Source organism: Tribolium madens, unplaced genomic scaffold (genome assembly GCF_015345945.1).
Source record: "Tribolium madens isolate multiple individuals breed KSU strain unplaced genomic scaffold, Tmad_KSU_1.1 Scaffold_19;HRSCAF=116;Tcas5.2_LG9, whole genome shotgun sequence".
Lineage (NCBI taxonomy): Eukaryota > Metazoa > Arthropoda > Insecta > Coleoptera > Tenebrionidae > Tribolium > Tribolium madens.
Genome location: NW_025400983.1, coordinates 14,620,892 through 14,638,575, shown reverse-complemented (window position 1 = coordinate 14,638,575; position 17,684 = coordinate 14,620,892). Strand labels below are relative to the sequence as shown.

General features: G+C 31.4%; 3 protein-coding genes across 3 annotated transcripts; 2 read left to right on the top strand and 1 right to left on the bottom strand.

The window, feature by feature from the left end:
- Positions 1-1,494: 1,494 nt before the first annotated feature.
- On the bottom strand, positions 1,495-14,735 carry LOC123011081 (zinc finger protein 236-like). The gene is made up of 14 exons (XM_044408360.1): positions 13,035-14,735; positions 12,653-12,971; positions 12,511-12,599; positions 12,142-12,463; positions 11,957-12,091; positions 7,983-8,135; positions 7,357-7,926; positions 7,169-7,308; positions 6,559-7,120; positions 3,886-4,077; positions 2,674-3,315; positions 2,194-2,625; positions 1,681-2,147; positions 1,495-1,632 (listed from the first exon to the last, which is right to left on the bottom strand). Exons 2-14 carry the CDS (start codon positions 12,818-12,820, stop codon positions 1,581-1,583), a joined length of 3,924 nt encoding a protein of 1,307 aa, XP_044264295.1. The 5' UTR covers positions 12,821-12,971; positions 13,035-14,735; the 3' UTR covers positions 1,495-1,580.
- On the top strand, positions 13,060-13,697 carry LOC123011095 (NADH dehydrogenase [ubiquinone] 1 alpha subcomplex subunit 6). Its single transcript, XM_044408386.1, has 3 exons — positions 13,060-13,284; positions 13,336-13,451; positions 13,503-13,697. Exons 1-3 carry the CDS (start codon positions 13,158-13,160, stop codon positions 13,626-13,628), a joined length of 369 nt encoding a protein of 122 aa, XP_044264321.1. The 5' UTR covers positions 13,060-13,157; the 3' UTR covers positions 13,629-13,697.
- Positions 13,707-15,273, top strand: LOC123011088 (venom serine carboxypeptidase). The gene has a single exon (XM_044408373.1). The coding sequence runs from the start codon at positions 13,768-13,770 to the stop codon at positions 15,172-15,174; it is 1,407 nt and encodes a 468-aa protein (XP_044264308.1). The 5' UTR covers positions 13,707-13,767; the 3' UTR covers positions 15,175-15,273.
- Positions 15,274-17,684: the final 2,411 nt, after the last annotated feature.

The following is a 17,684-nucleotide window of genomic DNA, read 5'->3' as shown; positions in this document are numbered from 1 at the left end:
TGTCACTTAAATTTGATTAGGTTATATCACAAAGTTGAAGTAAAATTCACTCAATAATGTGTGTATTTCACTCACAAGGTTTTCACTCAAAAATACGATCATATACTCAAAAAATATGTGTAAAATATTAACACAAAATAGAGTGGACTCTCCTGGACACCGAAATTGAGTTAGATTTAACTCAAAATTTCTTACATGTTTTTTTATGATCATTTGTAAAGGTACAAAAATTTTGTCAAGAAAAGCCACAAATAACATTAGACAGAGTTAGAATTTAGTTGTTTCCTCTTTTAATATCTTGTAGCAAAAAAACTTGGAAAATTATTTTTCCAACAGAAATAAATAAAGTCAAAGTGCTCTCGTAACTTAGAAATTTTTATAGAGATATTTTTAAACATTTTTCTTGTTGTCTAGGACACCGCCCGATGACACAGCGTCACGGAGGTACCGGACTTTCCGGACATCCAGATAAACACAAAAAATGTGTAAAACTTTTTGTCTCATTTAATTATTTATTTCTTTTATTTCTTATTTTTACTGTTTTTAGTAAGTATATCAAAAAAATTGAATTTTTGGCTAGAAAATAAATTAGGAATAGTGTTTTTTAGCATTCTACTAACAGCACTGTTTCCTAAACAATGCCCATTTTTTTGGTGTTTATTATCTGTAAAATAAAATTAAGCAAAAATTCTGCAGTTCCAAAAAAAAAAGTTTATAATAAAGTTACGAAAAAAGAGGATTTTATAACATGGTATTATTTTTATGTACTCGTATGTAAAATAAATAAAATAGGACTTGATTTATTGGGAATATTCTTTTCAAGTTTTCATTATAAAGCTGACTGTAATTCAGGTAGGGTATTATCCGTCCATTTGAACGGTTAATAAGTGATTGTGACATAACAGGTGTGCCTAAACCCTAAAGGTCATTAGGCACTAAGGGAAGTATTTCGCCCTTTTTCCAAACGCTTCAATTTTGGTAGTTTTCGATCTAATTAATAATCAAAATCCAGGCCGTTCCTAAATCCCACATTAAAAACATTGAGAGTTCTAACAATGATATTTATCTAAAATTTTGTTTATAGTTATAATCGGTTAGGTTCTGCTAAGTGAAATATTTTCAAGATGGCGGCATTTTCGGTTACTCTGGAAACTTCGTTGATACCCACTTCCGGTGTAACCGAAAGTGCCGCCATCTCAAAAATATTTTCATTGAGCAGGACCTAACTGATTATGGCTATACACAAAATTTTAAATAAATATTATTGTTATTGTGTGTCGGATAATAAAAAATAACTAAATATTTGTGTTGACAACAGAATTAAAAAAGCCATGTTAAAAACACATTTTAAGGATTGTTTTCGTAATGCTTTATTAAGCTCTACCCACTAAACAATCTAAATACGTTTTAAATTTCGTTGCAATCCATTAGCAAATAACAGAGATATTAGATCCGAAAGTCTTAGGTGGGTTACACTGCATATAAAAACATGTATCTATTTATAAATTATTTATTAAAATAACATTTTATGTACATCTTCAATTATCCTGTCATTACTTCTTTTACAGAATAAAACACTTCTACTTAAGATCACATAATAAAAGATTATCTTTGAAAGAAACATTGTGAATCCTGAAAATAAACATTAACTCACCTAACAATAAAATTATAAATACAAACCTTTTTAAATGCGTTGTTAAATTACGCTCTTTTGAAAAACTATTAGCACAATAAAAACACGAATAGGGCCTATACCCCTCATGGATTCTTTTATGTCTCTCCAACTCTTCCTCCGTATCAAATCCCTTTTCACATTTCGTACACCTGAATTTTTTATCCATACCGTGGATCTTTTTATGCTTTCTTAAAACATCTTTCGACGCATATTTCTTATGACAAATATCACATTCCAAATTTCTCGGTTTTTCGTTTGGTACACTAATAGGATTGGTCGTTTCTTGTAACAATTCTTGATCGGTATTAACTGTCTTAAAATTAACAACTGTTCCATCGTCTAACTGAATCAAAGATGATGAAACTAAATTGTATTGCATCAAAAAATTTGACTGCAACTGTTGCAGAATTAACGGCTCAAGCTGAGTTGTTTCGGTTAATGGATTCTGATTAGAATCATTCAGAAGATTCAACTGAAAAACAACATTGTACTCTTACTTACAATAAATCGTGTCTTACCGGCTCTTGCACCACTAGAACATTTTCCAATTCGCCCCCTGTTTCTTCATTTTGTAAACCAATCTGATCCGACTGATTTAAAACATCCATTGCTACAGACTCAAGTAAGTTCGTAACTTTGTTTTTCATTTTCTTCTTTGAAGGATTCAAGTGAGAATTGTTTTCGTGTGATTTTCGATGAGCAGCCGTTCTGAATTTAGCGGAACAAAAACTACATTTATGACTTTTATCACCTGTATGAACGCTCAAGTGAACTTTGAGGCTAGATTTCGAAGTGAAAAATGAGTTACAAACGACACAACTAAACTGTTTATGACTAATCGGGTTGTGTGTGCGTTGATGCGACAACAGAGTCGATTTTAAAGAAAACTTCTTTTCGCACTTGTCACAAGCGAAAGGTTTTTCCCCGGTATGTGTGCGAATGTGGCGTGTCTAAAACCTAGATTACATTTAAATGTAACTACAAAGAAAAACACCAACCAAATCGGAATGCTTCTTGAAACTTTTTTCGCAGAAACTGCATTGGTGTAAACCACTTCCAACCCTTTTCGTTTCTTTGTGACTACTAACATGTTTCAAAAACGTTTTTTTATTACTGAAAACCTTGCTACACTTTTCGCATGTCATTGGACGACTCTTCGCTTCATCATTTTCCTTAGCTAGTTCAATATTCAAATCGGGCACTTCATTGATATTAATATCGGGTAAATCACAATTGTTGGAAACAAATCCAGTGTCTAGATTGAACAGTAGATTTAGTTCCGACTGTGGATATAACGGTATGTTGGTAGTTAGAAGATTATCATTTGTGACTTTATCAGTTGAGTTGCTATTAGTTTGCATATCGTTGCCGACTTGATTAAATGTTTCCGTGGCTTGTGTTTGAAAGCCTCCATTGAGAGAATTGATACTGAAAGTATTTGTTCCTTGAAGTTCATTCAGTGGATCAAACAACACTGAATTTGTGTTCGTTGAGTACAAATTATCGGTTAGTGGCAAAGTATCGCAATTAATGAAAATTGTTTGGATTTGGTTTGGATCTTGCACAATATCCTTGTCAGAGTTTGTAATTATTTGGATAGAATTTGGTGTTACTTCATATAATTGTTGATCAATTTGATTCTAAAAAATTGCATAATACAAGAAAATACAGACTGTTTCAGACTGGCGCCTCAGAGAAACATACTAAGTAAGATAAGATACCAGGAACATGGAATAGTTATTTACATTATACGTGAAGTAGGTATAATTTTACAGCGTGAAGCCTTAATATTGAAGCTCGAAGCAAAGCTGAGAGATTTAATAAAATTGAACGCTGTAAAATACCTAAAATGTACAAAACTTTTGGGCCGAAGACCGTTTTTCGATTAATTGAAATTTTGATTTGTCAACACTTACTTCCTCCTAACAAAGATAGTCACACACTCAACGGCTCGTGAAAATCATGGGGAAAAAATGTAAAAAAAAAAATTGGATACGGAATTTGTTCGGTCTTCAAATTGACTTTTCATAACGAATTCTTTTAGTGGTTAGTATATTGTTAGTATATTTGCCCGTAATCCGCAAACACCCTGTATAAAAATTTTTAACATTATTTTCCATATTCCTGGTATGTAATTTTACTTGGCAATTGTTTTCTCTAGCGCGAGTTCTGAAAGAACCTGTATATCAAGAGGTGGATTAGAAACTTACCACTATCTGATTTACATTTGGTAGAGTAACTAACTGGAGATTACTGGTATCGATTTGTGTGCTACTTTCGATGGAATCTTGATTATTTGTTAATAAACCGGGATTTGAAACCGAATCAGGTAAAACAAGTAGTTTTGTTTTTTCAGAAATATCCAAGTTTTTTGTTTCATTAGTCCTGTTCTGAGCAGTAATCTAAAAATTTCAAAATTTGAAAATTAATACTAATTGATATTAACACTATTAAGATTAACAATTTTTTAGTTTTCGCAGCAAAGAATAAAAAATAACATCAGAGAATTATGGCTCAAGGAACGAAATATTATTTATGATGAAACAGCAACAAAGCCAATATTCTACAACATAATTAAGCAATATAATAACAAAAATTCCTTCTACATTTTAGATAGTGAAATGGTCAAAAATGGACATTTTGTTCTTCGGCTTCGACCACACCACAGCATAGTTAAATCGTATGGACTCTAGTAAAAAAAATGTGTGGCAACAAAAAATGTTAATTTTAGATTAAAAAAATGTCGAAAAACTAAAAAAAAAATAAATATGCGGCAATTAAGTTTATTATCTAGACATGTTGATGAGTTTGTCATGTTTAATGCGGCCGATGTGTTGTTTCACAGTACATACCGGCGATTAAAAAAGAAAATTTTGCTGGTTTGACAACAAAATTTTGTAATTTAGCATTGTTAAAAGACATGATAACATCACATTTTATATTCTATTAGATCAGAAACTCTTAGGTAGGACACCTTGTATACTAAATACAAAGTGATCCACAATGAATGAATCTGTTGGCAATCCTGCCTCTAATTTTTAAAGGTTACCATTGGAGTACGCTTTTGATTAACAACAATTCAACACTCTTGAAAATGCTATCTTTTTACTTATTTTAATTAATTTATAGTTATAGTCTTTTATTAAGAAACACACTATAATTTTGAGAATTTTTACCAAAGCAATACAAAAATTGCAAAATTGGCTTTAAAATGTGATATGTTTTATAAAAGTAGCATTTTTGCCAAGAAACTCACAAAATTCGAAATATTTCGTTCAAAAAAAAGTTTAAGAAAGCCAAAAAACTTTGATTTATTACATATTTCGTTAAGGTTTTTTTTTCACCGCAAAATTAAATGGATTTGAAAAAATGTGCTTATTTTTGAAGTTCAGTTGTTTTTTCCTTCGGAAAAATAAGTATTGCTTTTTTATTACAAAATTCTAGAGATTTCGTTAAAAAACTGCCAAAGTTAGTTAGTACGTCAAGTATTTGTGAAGCAAAACCGTATCCTGTTGCAAACTATTAACAAAAATAATTTCAAATCTGTTACCAACTTCATACTTTAAAAATAATATGTATAGTTGTTTTCATATTAAAGTGCATCGAAGTAGTCGTTGATAGGGAACATTTTAAGTTGGCGACCATGCGAAAATTCAAACAATCCTAATCTCAATCCTCTCTAAAAATGTGTACCCCACACAAAAAAATAATTAAAGCTAACAACGTAATTAATATAGGGTAGCAAACATACAATTTTATATCAATATTGAAGTGATTAAATTTGTTCTGAATGACATTAATGACACTATTTGTGTGAATTAGCCTTTCAATTAAAGTTGCATTTACAATTCTACAACGTACGTGATGCACATTAATATGAAAAAGAGTATACAGGGTGTTTCAAAAAACTTTACGAGGCTTGCGCCTAATGTACGCACCCAAATATACAAAAAATACACATTTAATTATTTAGTTCTTTAGTTCTCTTCAATTGCAGTTTTTCAGAAACAATTATCATTTGTTCTATCAAAAGACAGCATGAATATGATTCTAATTTATCTATCTTAATCACTAACTAGCTAAAAATGTTGTAATTTTTGAAAGGGCGAACAAACTAGAGAAGACAATCCAGTTTTCAAAATTTGTAATCGAGTTCGTATCGGAATATGTATTATTGATTGCATCTTACTGGCGCAGGCCTCGTAAAATTATGTGAAACACCCTGTATATGCAATGTGACATGTCTTTACATTTATTGCCAACATAATTTCAAAATCAGAGGTCACATTGATTAGAACATTTGAACACATAGGGTTGTGAAAAACTCACTGTTACCGTGAGTTCAAATTATACCAGCTTAAGTTTCGGGTTGAGCGTGAATAAAATGTCGTATTTTTTAGCAGAAGAAGCATGTTGTTTATGTAAAATAACAGAAATATTCAAACATCCGTGCTTCTACGATGACAAAACTTGCTAAAAAGGGAAGGAGAATAGAGTTGCATTATAATTACGTAAGTTTTTGAAACTGTTTGCCTTGCTAAAAATTTCACCGAACACCACTGGTTATATTTCTAGTAGTTATTTCAAAAAGGAGCTACAGTTATACGAGAAAATATCCGCGTTCTCAACCCAATCACACAATACATAATTAGTTTACATTTTTTGTATTGTTTTATTAAAAAAAATAAATAAATAGACGCTAAAATTTGATACTTCTGATAAATGCTATTAAAGCAAAACAGTCAATTGTAAATTTCAATTTTTTTGTTGAGAACTAACGTATTGTAATGTATAGGTTATTTTTTTTTTACAAAACTCTCATCTGCACACATGCAACACTCCCTCGCTTCGCTCGTTCACATTCACAGAAACATCTGACTCACCTGTAAGTTAATTTCTTTCTTGTGTACATTCATATGTTTCCGACACAACATAACACTTTTGAAATTTTTACTACAATATGGGCAAATATAAGGCTTGTTCGTACTATGGCTGATGGCATGTCTCTTTAACAACGAAGCCGTCGTGTATTTCTTTCCACACACTTTACAGCCGAAATTCTTTATACCAGAATGATACAACGAATGTTCCTTTAATGCATGAGCCGTATGATAGGACTTCATACACTGACCACATTTGTATTTCTTCCCGCCGTTATGAAGCAACATATGACGTCTCAAATTGGGTACTTTACTAAATCTGGCACAACAAATCGGACACTGGATTTGCTTTGTATTTGCTGTATGATGCAAATTAGATTTCGGTGGTGCCACTGGCAATAAACCGTTAGGAGTGTTAATTAAAGGTTGTTTCAGCAAAATTTCCGATGAGTCTTTCTTAGATGGTTCATTATGTACTTCTCTATTGTGTAGTTTAGCTTTCTGAATAGAACTAAAACTCTTGTTGCAAGATAAACATTTATACTGTGACTTCTCGTGATGCCTCCTAAAAACATGTTTTAAACATTTTGAAAGACTTGTAACGAAATGAAACCTCAAGTGCGCGTTGAAGGACCGAAACGAAGAAAATTTTTTCATACAAATAGAACAAATGTAGTTATTGTTACCACCATGAGTTTTAATGTGTGAAAAAAGACTAGCTTTCAACGAAAACGAAGCACCACATTTGTTACACTAGAAAAAAAAAAGTTTCAAAATGAAGTCAAATCGGCTAGTTTTTACCGTAAATGGCTTTTCCCTCGTATGAACCCTTGTGTGTCTAATCAGATCCGATGGTTTTTTAAACTCCTTCTCACAGTAACTACAAATATACCATCTAACATCATTAACTTTTTTTTGCATAACTAAATATTGTCTAATGGTTCCATCAAGAAAAGATTCTGCTAATCTCACAAAACTGGTGTTGGAATTCTCCACACATTCTTTATTTTCATTCAAAACTTCCTTATGTGAATCCGCTTCAGGAGTCACCATAGTAACTTGTTCCAATTCTTTCAACCGACTCATAACATGCGAAATACTCGTTGACTCTTCACTATTCGCATGAAATTTCGTAATGTGGACGTTCAACGATGCAATTTTCTTAAAAATGCAAGTACAATGCGAACATTTGTACATTTTAACACCAGGCGTAGGTGCCGTATGTGTTTTTTCAACATGTACTCGCAGATTGCCTTTTTGACTGAATTTCGCTGAACATAATGTACAGTGAAACGGCTTAATTCCAGTATGTTTGCTAAAATGAATTTGCAGAGTGCCTTTTTGGTTGAAACCTCGATTGCAAATTTGGCACTAAAAATAATAATGTTAAAGTATTTGTGTTTATCTAAAAATATGGAAAGGCTTACGACGAACGGTTTTTCGCCACTGTGGACACGTGAGTGTCTCTCGAGGAGTGAAACTCGGGAAAAACTTTTCGAACAAATGTTGCATACATGAGGATATTCCTTATTGCCGTGGGTTTTGCGGGTTTTTTTGCCCGACAAGACCATCTTCTTCACCTGCAATTTTAATAATGTGTATCTATAACATAATAATCACAAGGAAAATTCTCATATTCAAATATTTGTGCAATAGAAATGCGAAAACCATAGAAAAGAAAAATAAAATCCATATTACGTATTTTGTTCCTTCCATTTTCTTTTTCCTTTATACAATTATCAAATTAATTTATTTACGATTTATTTATTACTATTACCTATTGTGGACAAGTCAAGTTATATTTTTATAGTACAATCCCGTTTTTAAAGATGAAGAATGAGTGCCTCAAGAACTTATGAAATGAGTTTTTTTTTATAGATAGTCCTATTTTTTGTAATTTGCCCTCTATATGCCGTTATTAGACAAACTTTTTTAATCGAATTTGAGTTTATTGTGACGTTTGGTAATGTCTTAATTTTAAAAGTAAAAATTTAAGTTAGTGGCTTTTTTATTATTAAGACAGAAAAAAATTTCAATTAAGATAACATGCCATGAAATAAATGTTTAAAAAATTCATTAATTTTTTAGCATTTGACACTTTTTGTCTATTAAATTGTATTGTCTATTTAATGGTACTGATGATCTTGTATATGTTTTTTTCCAATTATTTAGTAAAGGTACAAATATTTTGCTAATAAAAGCCACAAATAACATTACGTTACATGAGTTACAATTTAGGATACCTACAACTTCCTTGTTTCCTCTCCTAATGGACTGTAGCAAAAAAACTTAGAAAATGATTTCTCCAACAGAAATAAATAGAGTCAAAATGCAAAATTTAAACTCTTATAACTTCGAAATTTTTTGATAGATTTTTTTAAACATTTTTTCAAGTTCCTGGAAACCTCACCATTTTTCTCTGAGGCGCAAGTTCTGGCGCATCCTGTGTGTATACAAGGTGTTAAAAAAACATTGTAAAATATTTCATGAGGTAAACAGTATGAACCAAAACAAACAAACAAGTCTTAATAAACATGTGTTCCCAAAGTAACGATTTCAAAGGTACTTATTAATAATTATTCGTTTTTTAGAACATTTATTTGCAATCTGTTCAAACAAAAAAGAGAAGCTTCTAGTAAAAATTCTAAAAATTTTCACATTCGATATCTCCAAAACCGTTACATTGAGGACCCATGTTTATTGAGACGTTTTTGTTTATTTTGGTCCATACTATTACCTCCTTAAATATTTCACAATATTTTTTTAACACCCTGTATAGTAAAATTTTGAAAATGCCAAAATCACTGGCAATATGTATGGCTTTATTTTCAAATTACATCTTTATTGGATATTTTACTGTCTGCACAACTGTCCCAATGAAAATAAAAAACTTAAAAAAAAATTCAGTTTAAATCGGACCGCCTTGGAGACATATTTCATTAGTTATTAAGAAAACCGAATAGGCGGGCCAGATAAAAAGTAATCGCGGCTCCAAAAAAACAAAAAACATTTTAAACTTTGCCACCCTGTAACTTCTAAACGGTGCAACTTGATAAGTGGGTTAAAACACTTTATTTTGACCTGGAAAATCTCAGATTACTCTTTGTCTCAATCTTTTCGTTACATTCTGTATTTCAGGAATAGTAAAAAATATTTTTTAATTTCTTCAATGATCAAACGGAATTTTTTGTATGTACAGGGTGCTGCATTTTGGATGTCCGAATAGGGAATCTCCGAAACTAAGAGGTTTAGCCAAAAACGAGTGATACATTCTGGCTCTCATTTTTTGAGAAAATAATATTGGTTAAAACCGTATCCCGCTATCGTCTTTTGTTTTCGACTTACAGACAAAAGTTGATATTTTGGCGAAATCTAAAAAAATTTATATCTTCGTTATTATAGAAGATACGGATTTGAAATAAAGACATTATAGAGGCAGTTTCTTACGAGAAATTTAATAATGTAGTTAACAATTTTTTTCAGTTATTAGTTTAGCCGTAATAAGATAAACTTGTATTTTTTTAAATAGAAAACATAGGCGGCTATGACAATTTTGAAAAGCTTATTTTTTTCTGATATAAAAAATATATATTTGTAACAAAATATTTTTTTATAACTATACTTAAAAAGGGAAATACATATTTTGTGTGATAACAGTTGGCCATGGAAAAACTATTTCACTCCAAATGTGTAAATAATAATCAATAAGAGTTTTGTGAACTGTAAAATAGATGAAAAAATAGTTAAAATTATAAAGATTTAAAAAATACGATACGGTAGAAGCATTGAACAAATATCAGAGCGCCTCAGAACAAAATGATTACATATTTTTAAAAAATCGAAAAATAGGAAAAACAAATGTGTCAACAGTCAACACAATTAGAAAAAACATTTTTTGATGATCTAATGGAGGTAGGATAACGTTTCACATAGACGGAATTTGGGTATTTGAATAACCATATCGTCATCTTTGTGTCATATAAAATATATTTTATTGAAGAATTAAAGCGGCTTTTTTTTACAACATTCTATGTATCACTAGATGTTGTAATGGTAATGTTAGCTTGTTTAAAAACAAAGAAATGTTATTAGTCGCCAATAAGTTGATTTACAATTTTTTCATTTCATTACTTAGTACTTAGAAAACTCTTTCATTGGTGATACTGGTTGAATATAATATAGTTTAAATCCTTTCGGTTGAAGATGCAACATTTTTTCATGGCCAACTGCGAACAAAAATCAAAGATAATTTTTTGCTAAAAATGTATTATAATAATTTGTTACAAATATATATTTTTTAGATAAGAAAAAAACAAGCTTTTTTAAAAATGACATAGCCACCTATGATTCCCATTTAAAAAAATACAAGTTTATTTTATTACGGCTAAATAAACAACTGAAAAAAATTGTTAACTACATTATTAAATTCTACGTAAAAAGTGCCTGTATAATGTCTTTATTTCAAATCTGTGTCTTCTATAATAACGAAGATATGAATTTTTTTATATTTCGCTAAAATGTCAATTTTTGTCTATAAGTCGAAAACAAAAGACGATAGCTGGATGCGGTTTTAACCAATATTATTTTCTCAAAAAATGAGCCCCAGAATGTATTACTCGTTTTTGGCTAAACCTCTTATTTTCGGAGATTCCCTATTAGGACATCCAAAATGCAGCACCCTGTACAGTGATGGACAGTGAATTTCGTCCACCCAATTTCTGTGAATTCTGAAAAATTCACTGTAGTCTGTGCTTTATTGTCAAGATAACTGACATTCAAATACGTATTGTCAAATGTAATCAAATTCGAACATGCCACCAGTAAGTGCGTTTAATAAAATAAAAATTATCTCCCTGGTACAAGAAGGTATGTCCCAAAGACGTATCTCTATACTTTTGGGCATACTAAGGACTCCCATTTCAAAGGAGAAAGATAAAAAGTAGCAAGAAGCATCGAGCATTTTGTCAATATAATAAACATTAATCAAAATTCTGAAACAAGGTTAGGAAAACCTAAACACTAATTTACACTTTTAATCTGTCAGGAAAATTGGGTGGACGAAATACACCGTGCATCCTGAACAATTGTTTAAAAAAAAGATAAGATTTGCACGTTATGTGCACAATTTACCAATTTCGAGCAATAATAAAAATCTCGATAAAAATATTGTATTAATTTTAACAATCAAGACAAATAACAAGTTTGCAACATTATTAAAGATCAATTCACAGTTTTTAAAAATAATCTAGTGTTTACCACACATAAAAAAATTCGACAAAAAAATTCATGCAAAATATTTTCGCATCTTTTGTTCTCTGCTACCATCTTTAAAAATTTCTGCAGTACTAATAAAAATATCCCAATAAAATAGTTTCTTATTTTCAAATACGTTCATCCCTACCTTTACATGATGAGAAATATGCTCTTTGTAACTTTTATGATCATCCAATTGAACACTGCAGTAAGTACAAACTAAATTATTGTTTTCTTTGGAATTATTTTCCAAATGACTATGATAATGTTTCTCTAGTTCTTCCTAAAAACAATCAATAGTAAAACTATAATTAATAAAAGACAGCATCACACTTCTTTTTCAAATTCAGCCCCACATTCCTCACAAGTGTACAATTCCTCGACCTGGTGCAACATCAAGTGAGACTTTAAACTCGCCAATCTTTGAAATGAAATATGGCAAATTGGACATGTTGGTTTTCCTTCAGTATGCATGGCCATGTGAATCTTTAAATTTGTTTCTACATTGTAACCTGCGGGACATTTTTCACATTTAAATTTTTTAATACTTCGGTGCCATATCATATGCTTTCGGTATAAAACAAGTTTTTCAAACACTTCTTTGCATTTCGAACACTTGTATGTTTGTTTAGTTGAAGTTTCTTCATTATTTACACTGAAATAGAGTTAATACTGTGGGCAACACAAATTTAAACTTCTTACGTTATTGATGGCTTGTCTGGAGTGGTGCTTGGCACTGGCGTGATTTCGACAGGGGGCAAATAGGTTACTTGTGGCAACCCATCATTAACCTAAAAATTATAACAGTTACAAACGTGTTGAGTATCAAAAATTTGTAAAGTACCTCATTTGCGTCTATAAGACATAGCGAACCATCAGATAATTTCTTGATGATGGCATTTTTGATTATCCTAAATTGTTCTGGTTTTTGGAGGATGTTATTTTCCAAATTGTCCACTGGTAGTGCAACAAAAGTTGGAATGTTGTCCATTGGGTAACTTTCCTCCGACATTTAAACGGTTTTTACTTTTTCCCAGTTCTTTAATTACTTGTTACAAAAATTATACTTTGATTTCTGCTTATTTGTAGGTTAGTTTATCAACAACTGTCAAGAAGTCAAAAGTCAAGCACATAACGAATTTTAGTAAAACCGAAACGTGTTACTAAAACAAAATATAATATCATGATTAAGTTATCTCCACACGTTCTAAACACTTTTTTGTTACTTTTAATCCGCAATTGTAATTAATTTAATTTGAAATTACTGCCTTATAAGTTCGAAACTGTAAGATTTCACCTTTTCGGGACACATCTGATTACACAACTGTCATAACAAAAATTCTTCCGTTATGTCATCTCAAGCAGTTAGGGCTGCAACTAAACAAGTTAGGCCCATTTTATCCACCGATCCCCATGAGGCTCGACAAAGAGTCTTAAATTTGTACAAGGCTTGGTATCGCCAAATACCATACATAGGTTTAGTGAAACTTGACATAACCTTACTTTTACTAAAATATTTTTTTACAGTGAAACAATATGATATCCCCAAAAGTGTTGATAATTTAAAAGCCAAGTTGCGAGAAGAATTTAGAAAGAATGACCACATAAAAGATATTCGTGTAATTGATATGCTGGTTGTGAAGGTAATAAATAATTAATAATTGTGTTATTTGGGTTCAAAGGTGTTGTTTTAGGGCCAAATGGAGTTGAAGGAAACGGTGAACTTCTGGAAACAAAAAGGAACGTTTATGAGTTATTTCAAGGATACTGTTGAGCCGAAACAGAAAGATTTTCTATCGAAATTTTTTTCAGGTCATTAGATAAAATGTAATGAAAAGTAGTGATATCAATGTATGCATAAACAAATTAATAAAGTGATACGAGTAGAATTGATAAATTTAAAATGAACTCAGTTACATAACCTTCAATATTTCAGTTGCATTTTGTGCCCAGTGAACAATGAATTGTGGGACAATTACCTTGGTTTTATTAAACTTTTTGCTAAATTTCTCATCTGGCGCATTCCCTAACGTTTATGTACCCATAAAGGAAGAACCTATTGGTGATAATCCGGGGTTACCCCTAATCCTAACCCCACTTATTGAGCAAGGCAAGATTCAAGACGCTTTAACCGCATCTCAGGTTTATTTCAATGGCTTCAAAACCATCAAAAGCTACTCTGGATACTTAACTGTGAACAAACCTTACAATTCAAATCTATTTTTCTGGTTTTTCCCTTCGCAAACCGACTATGAGAACTCTCCGGTCGTTCTGTGGCTACAAGGGGGTCCAGGAGCCACCTCTTTAATTGGATTATTTGCCGAAAATGGGCCTTTTGCCGTGATGAGACAACATGGTCTCAAATTGCGTAAATATGCCTGGATTAAAACACATTCCGTGATTTATATTGATAACCCCGCTGGGACTGGGTACAGTTTCACCAACAACGGGTATAGTCAAAATGAGACACAAGTGGGGCTTGATTTGTACAACGCGCTTCAACAGTTTTTCCTTCTGTTTCCTGAGTTGCAAAAGAACGATTTTTTCGTAGCTGGAGAGTCCTATGGGGGAAAATATACCCCAGCTATTGCATATACTATTCACATGAAAAACCCCACAGCCAAGTTGAAGATTAATTTGAAGGGGATTAGTATTGGAAATGGATTGACTGATCCGGTCCACCAGCTTAATTACGCCGATTATTTGTATCAGATTGGTTTGATTGATTCAAATGTTAGGACCACTGTGAAACAGTATCAAGACCAGGGAATTAAATACATCCAAAGCAAAGATTGGGTCAAGGCGTTTCAATTGTTTGATAATCTCCTCAACGGCGACTTAAACAATCACACTTCCCTATTCAAAAACGTCACAGGTTTCACCAACTATTTCAACTACTTGTACCCCACAGACCCAAGTAATGAACTGATTTACATGGGACAATACATACAGAGGGACGACGTACGGGCCGCGATTCATGTGGGCAATGCAACGTTTCATGGTGAAAGTCAGGATGTCGAGATCAATCTCATGACGGATATTATGCAGTCGGTTGCACCCTGGGTGGCAGAATTGCTTAGTCATTATAGAGTTTTGATTTATAATGGACAGTTGGATATAATTGTGGCGTATCCTCTGACTGTTAATTATCTACAAAATTTGAATTTCTCTGCTGCTGATGAATATAAAAAAGCTCAAAGGTATCAGTGGTATGTTGATGAAGATTTGGCTGGATATGTTAAGCAAGCAGGGAATTTGACTGAAGTTCTGGTACGCAATGCTGGGCATATGGTTCCAGCGGATCAACCCAAGTGGGCGTTTGATTTGATTTCAAGATTTACACGTAATAAACCTTTTCACTTGTAACTTGTGATTACTTACTGTCATATTTTGATAATTTTTAGTAACATACTCGTATCTTATGTTTATTGTAACTACATTTTTGAATAAACATAAAAAACTGCAGTTATTTTCTTTATCATATTTATGGCGATCTTATTTAACATTTTATTTTAAACATGACTATCAAACCAAATATTAAAGAAATTATAATGAATTTTTATTTAAAAAAAAACAGAAACAGCTTGAAAACAAAACAAATATTAAACAGGGAAATCTTAATTACTGATTTGTTGTAGTGCTGATGAACTACGACAACCCTTTTAATATTGTGATTACGAAAAAATCTAATAGTTCCTCCCAATTAATTTCGTCTATAAGTTATCACGTACAGTGTAGTTACTTTGAAATCAGTATTAACCGATAACTTCTACCATAGGTATAAGCTTACTATTGAAATAAACTTACTTACTAATTTAAATAAATTTACATCATTTTTAAGGTGACAATATTGCTTTATATTTATGAAACACTCTGTAAAAATATTATGTTGTACTTACCTATTTTATTATACAAAGCGCATTGAATATTATACGGGTACATATACCAGGTGAATAAAAAGTATGGAACCAAGCGTTTTTTTCGTAAACTAAACACTTTACGAAAAAATAATTAGTGTAGCGTAAAGTCCAATTAAAATGTGACCATTTATCAAGAATAACATTTTTCGAAATTTCTTTTAGTTTTCGAGTTCTGGAAAAAATATTTTTTTTTAAATGGCAACCCATCATGGTAATTTTTTTAATTAAAGATTGTGATCTAAAAATGACCTCTAATTAAACAGAATTGTTTTTTAGTCAGTACTTTTTTTTAATAAATTGTTAAAGTTGCGTTCCGAGCCCATTACCAAGATTTTCCGAATTTAACCGAAGAGGTTGTTTGGTATGTCGCGTTAACAATTTGTATTTTTATCATTTTTTTTTTCACCATTTGAACGAATGTTATTATTATATAATCTGAAAAAGTTATTTAGGAGAACATACCTTTTAAACTTGTAATCACACTGACTGGATACATCTACTCAGTTTCCGGAGGCTGTCGTTGTAACATTGATTCTAACGTATTCGATATTATTTTACGGCAAGTACAAGTATAATAATAATTAGTAATAAAAATAAATATAATGCATGCGTCTAATGTAGTAAAGTTGTATTTGATAATTTAGAAATAAGATAGGCAGGTAGGTATCTACTGTTTAAAATCATGCAGCAATATTTTTAATAGGTATAAATCTTACAGAAGAAGATTGATCTGTTAGTTATTGTTATAATAATTTAATGCTATCTTCTTTAAAAAAATATTATTATTGTATAATATTATGTATGTATATTGATTTAGTATTTCTATTTATCTCTGTTGATGTAATATACGAGTAGTAGTCATTTTAAGGTTTTTTTTTTAAATTAGAGCTGTCATTAGCATTAAAAAATAGAAACATGTTAATTATTTGTTTTAAGAATTATGTAACTACCAATAAAGTACTGACCTATGAAAAGAAAAACGTATATTTAGTCTCTTTTTCAAACCATACCTATTTAAGGTTTTAGAGTTTCAAAGACTTGAAATTTTAAATTGTCACATTTTCGTGTATGTACTTATTAGCCCAGTTTACTCGAACAAAATTTATCGGTACTAGTTTTTCATGATTTTGATGGTACATTTGTTATGAATAATTGAATACAAGAGGTGTGTAGCTTGACAGATGAGGATTGGACGGTCACGTGTTCGCATCTTTGCTAGTCACCGACTGTGAAAATAATCGTGCATCCTTATTTATTTTGTCATTTTTATTCATAATTCATAGGTACAATACCTACATTCGGGGAGTTTACAAACCGTACTCAAAGTCCTCAAAAGATGTGTATACAAACTATTACAATTATTGCAAAATAATTTTAATAGGTGTAATTTTTTATTTTTAAGTTGTGAATAAGTTTTTGTTGTTTTTGTTTAACCCAATTCTTAAAAATTATTTATCCGATCGTATAATACAGGGTGATTCTTAAATAGACCGACAAAATTTTATCCTTGGTAGTATCAAATGAGTACATGCTGGAAAAAAAAGGGTCTTTTAAGGTTGTACAGAAAAATTACCAACATTGAAATATCCGCATTTGAATTCGAATTTAGCGCCACTTCCTGGGGTGGAAGTAGATGTCCCCCTAGCGGTAGAAAAAGGAAGGAAGCGGGGGTGAAACGAACCAACGCTCTCTTGCAAAAAAAACAAGTGACCGAATCCAGACGTGCCGTGTCTCTCCCATTTGTTTTTGAAAGTTTCCTTTTGTTTGTTTGAATGTTTTGTTGTTGTTTTAACTTAAAATCAAAGCTCCTGTAAAACCCCTCCGTTTTGTCAAACAATTAAAACACCGATTACATGGAAAAACACCTGGTGTGACGATCAGCTTTCCACGAGTGTGAACCGCGTTTTTGGGAAAGTCGTGCTATTTCCTAATTTCCCAGGACATTAGCCTGTTGGG

Excerpts from the sequence above, each read along its gene's own strand:
- LOC123011081 (XM_044408360.1), bottom strand. The coding sequence starts at position 12,820 with ATGTCGGAGGAAAGTTACCCAATGGACAACATTCCAACTTTTGTTGCA. Across the intron at positions 12,092-12,141 it reads GGGCTGAATTTGAAAAAGAA|GAAGAACTAGAGAAACATTA; the intron begins GTGTGATGCTGT and ends GATTGTTTTTAG. Across the intron at positions 3,316-3,885 it reads CAAATGTAAATCAGATAGTG|AATCAAATTGATCAACAATT; the intron begins GTAAGTTTCTAA and ends GCAATTTTTTAG.
- LOC123011095 (XM_044408386.1), top strand. The coding sequence starts at position 13,158 with ATGTCATCTCAAGCAGTTAGGGCTGCAACTAAACAAGTTAGGCCCATT. Across the intron at positions 13,285-13,335 it reads TCGCCAAATACCATACATAG|TGAAACAATATGATATCCCC; the intron begins GTTTAGTGAAAC and ends ATTTTTTTACAG. Across the intron at positions 13,452-13,502 it reads TTGATATGCTGGTTGTGAAG|GGCCAAATGGAGTTGAAGGA; the intron begins GTAATAAATAAT and ends GTGTTGTTTTAG.
- LOC123011088 (XM_044408373.1), top strand. The coding sequence starts at position 13,768 with ATGAATTGTGGGACAATTACCTTGGTTTTATTAAACTTTTTGCTAAAT.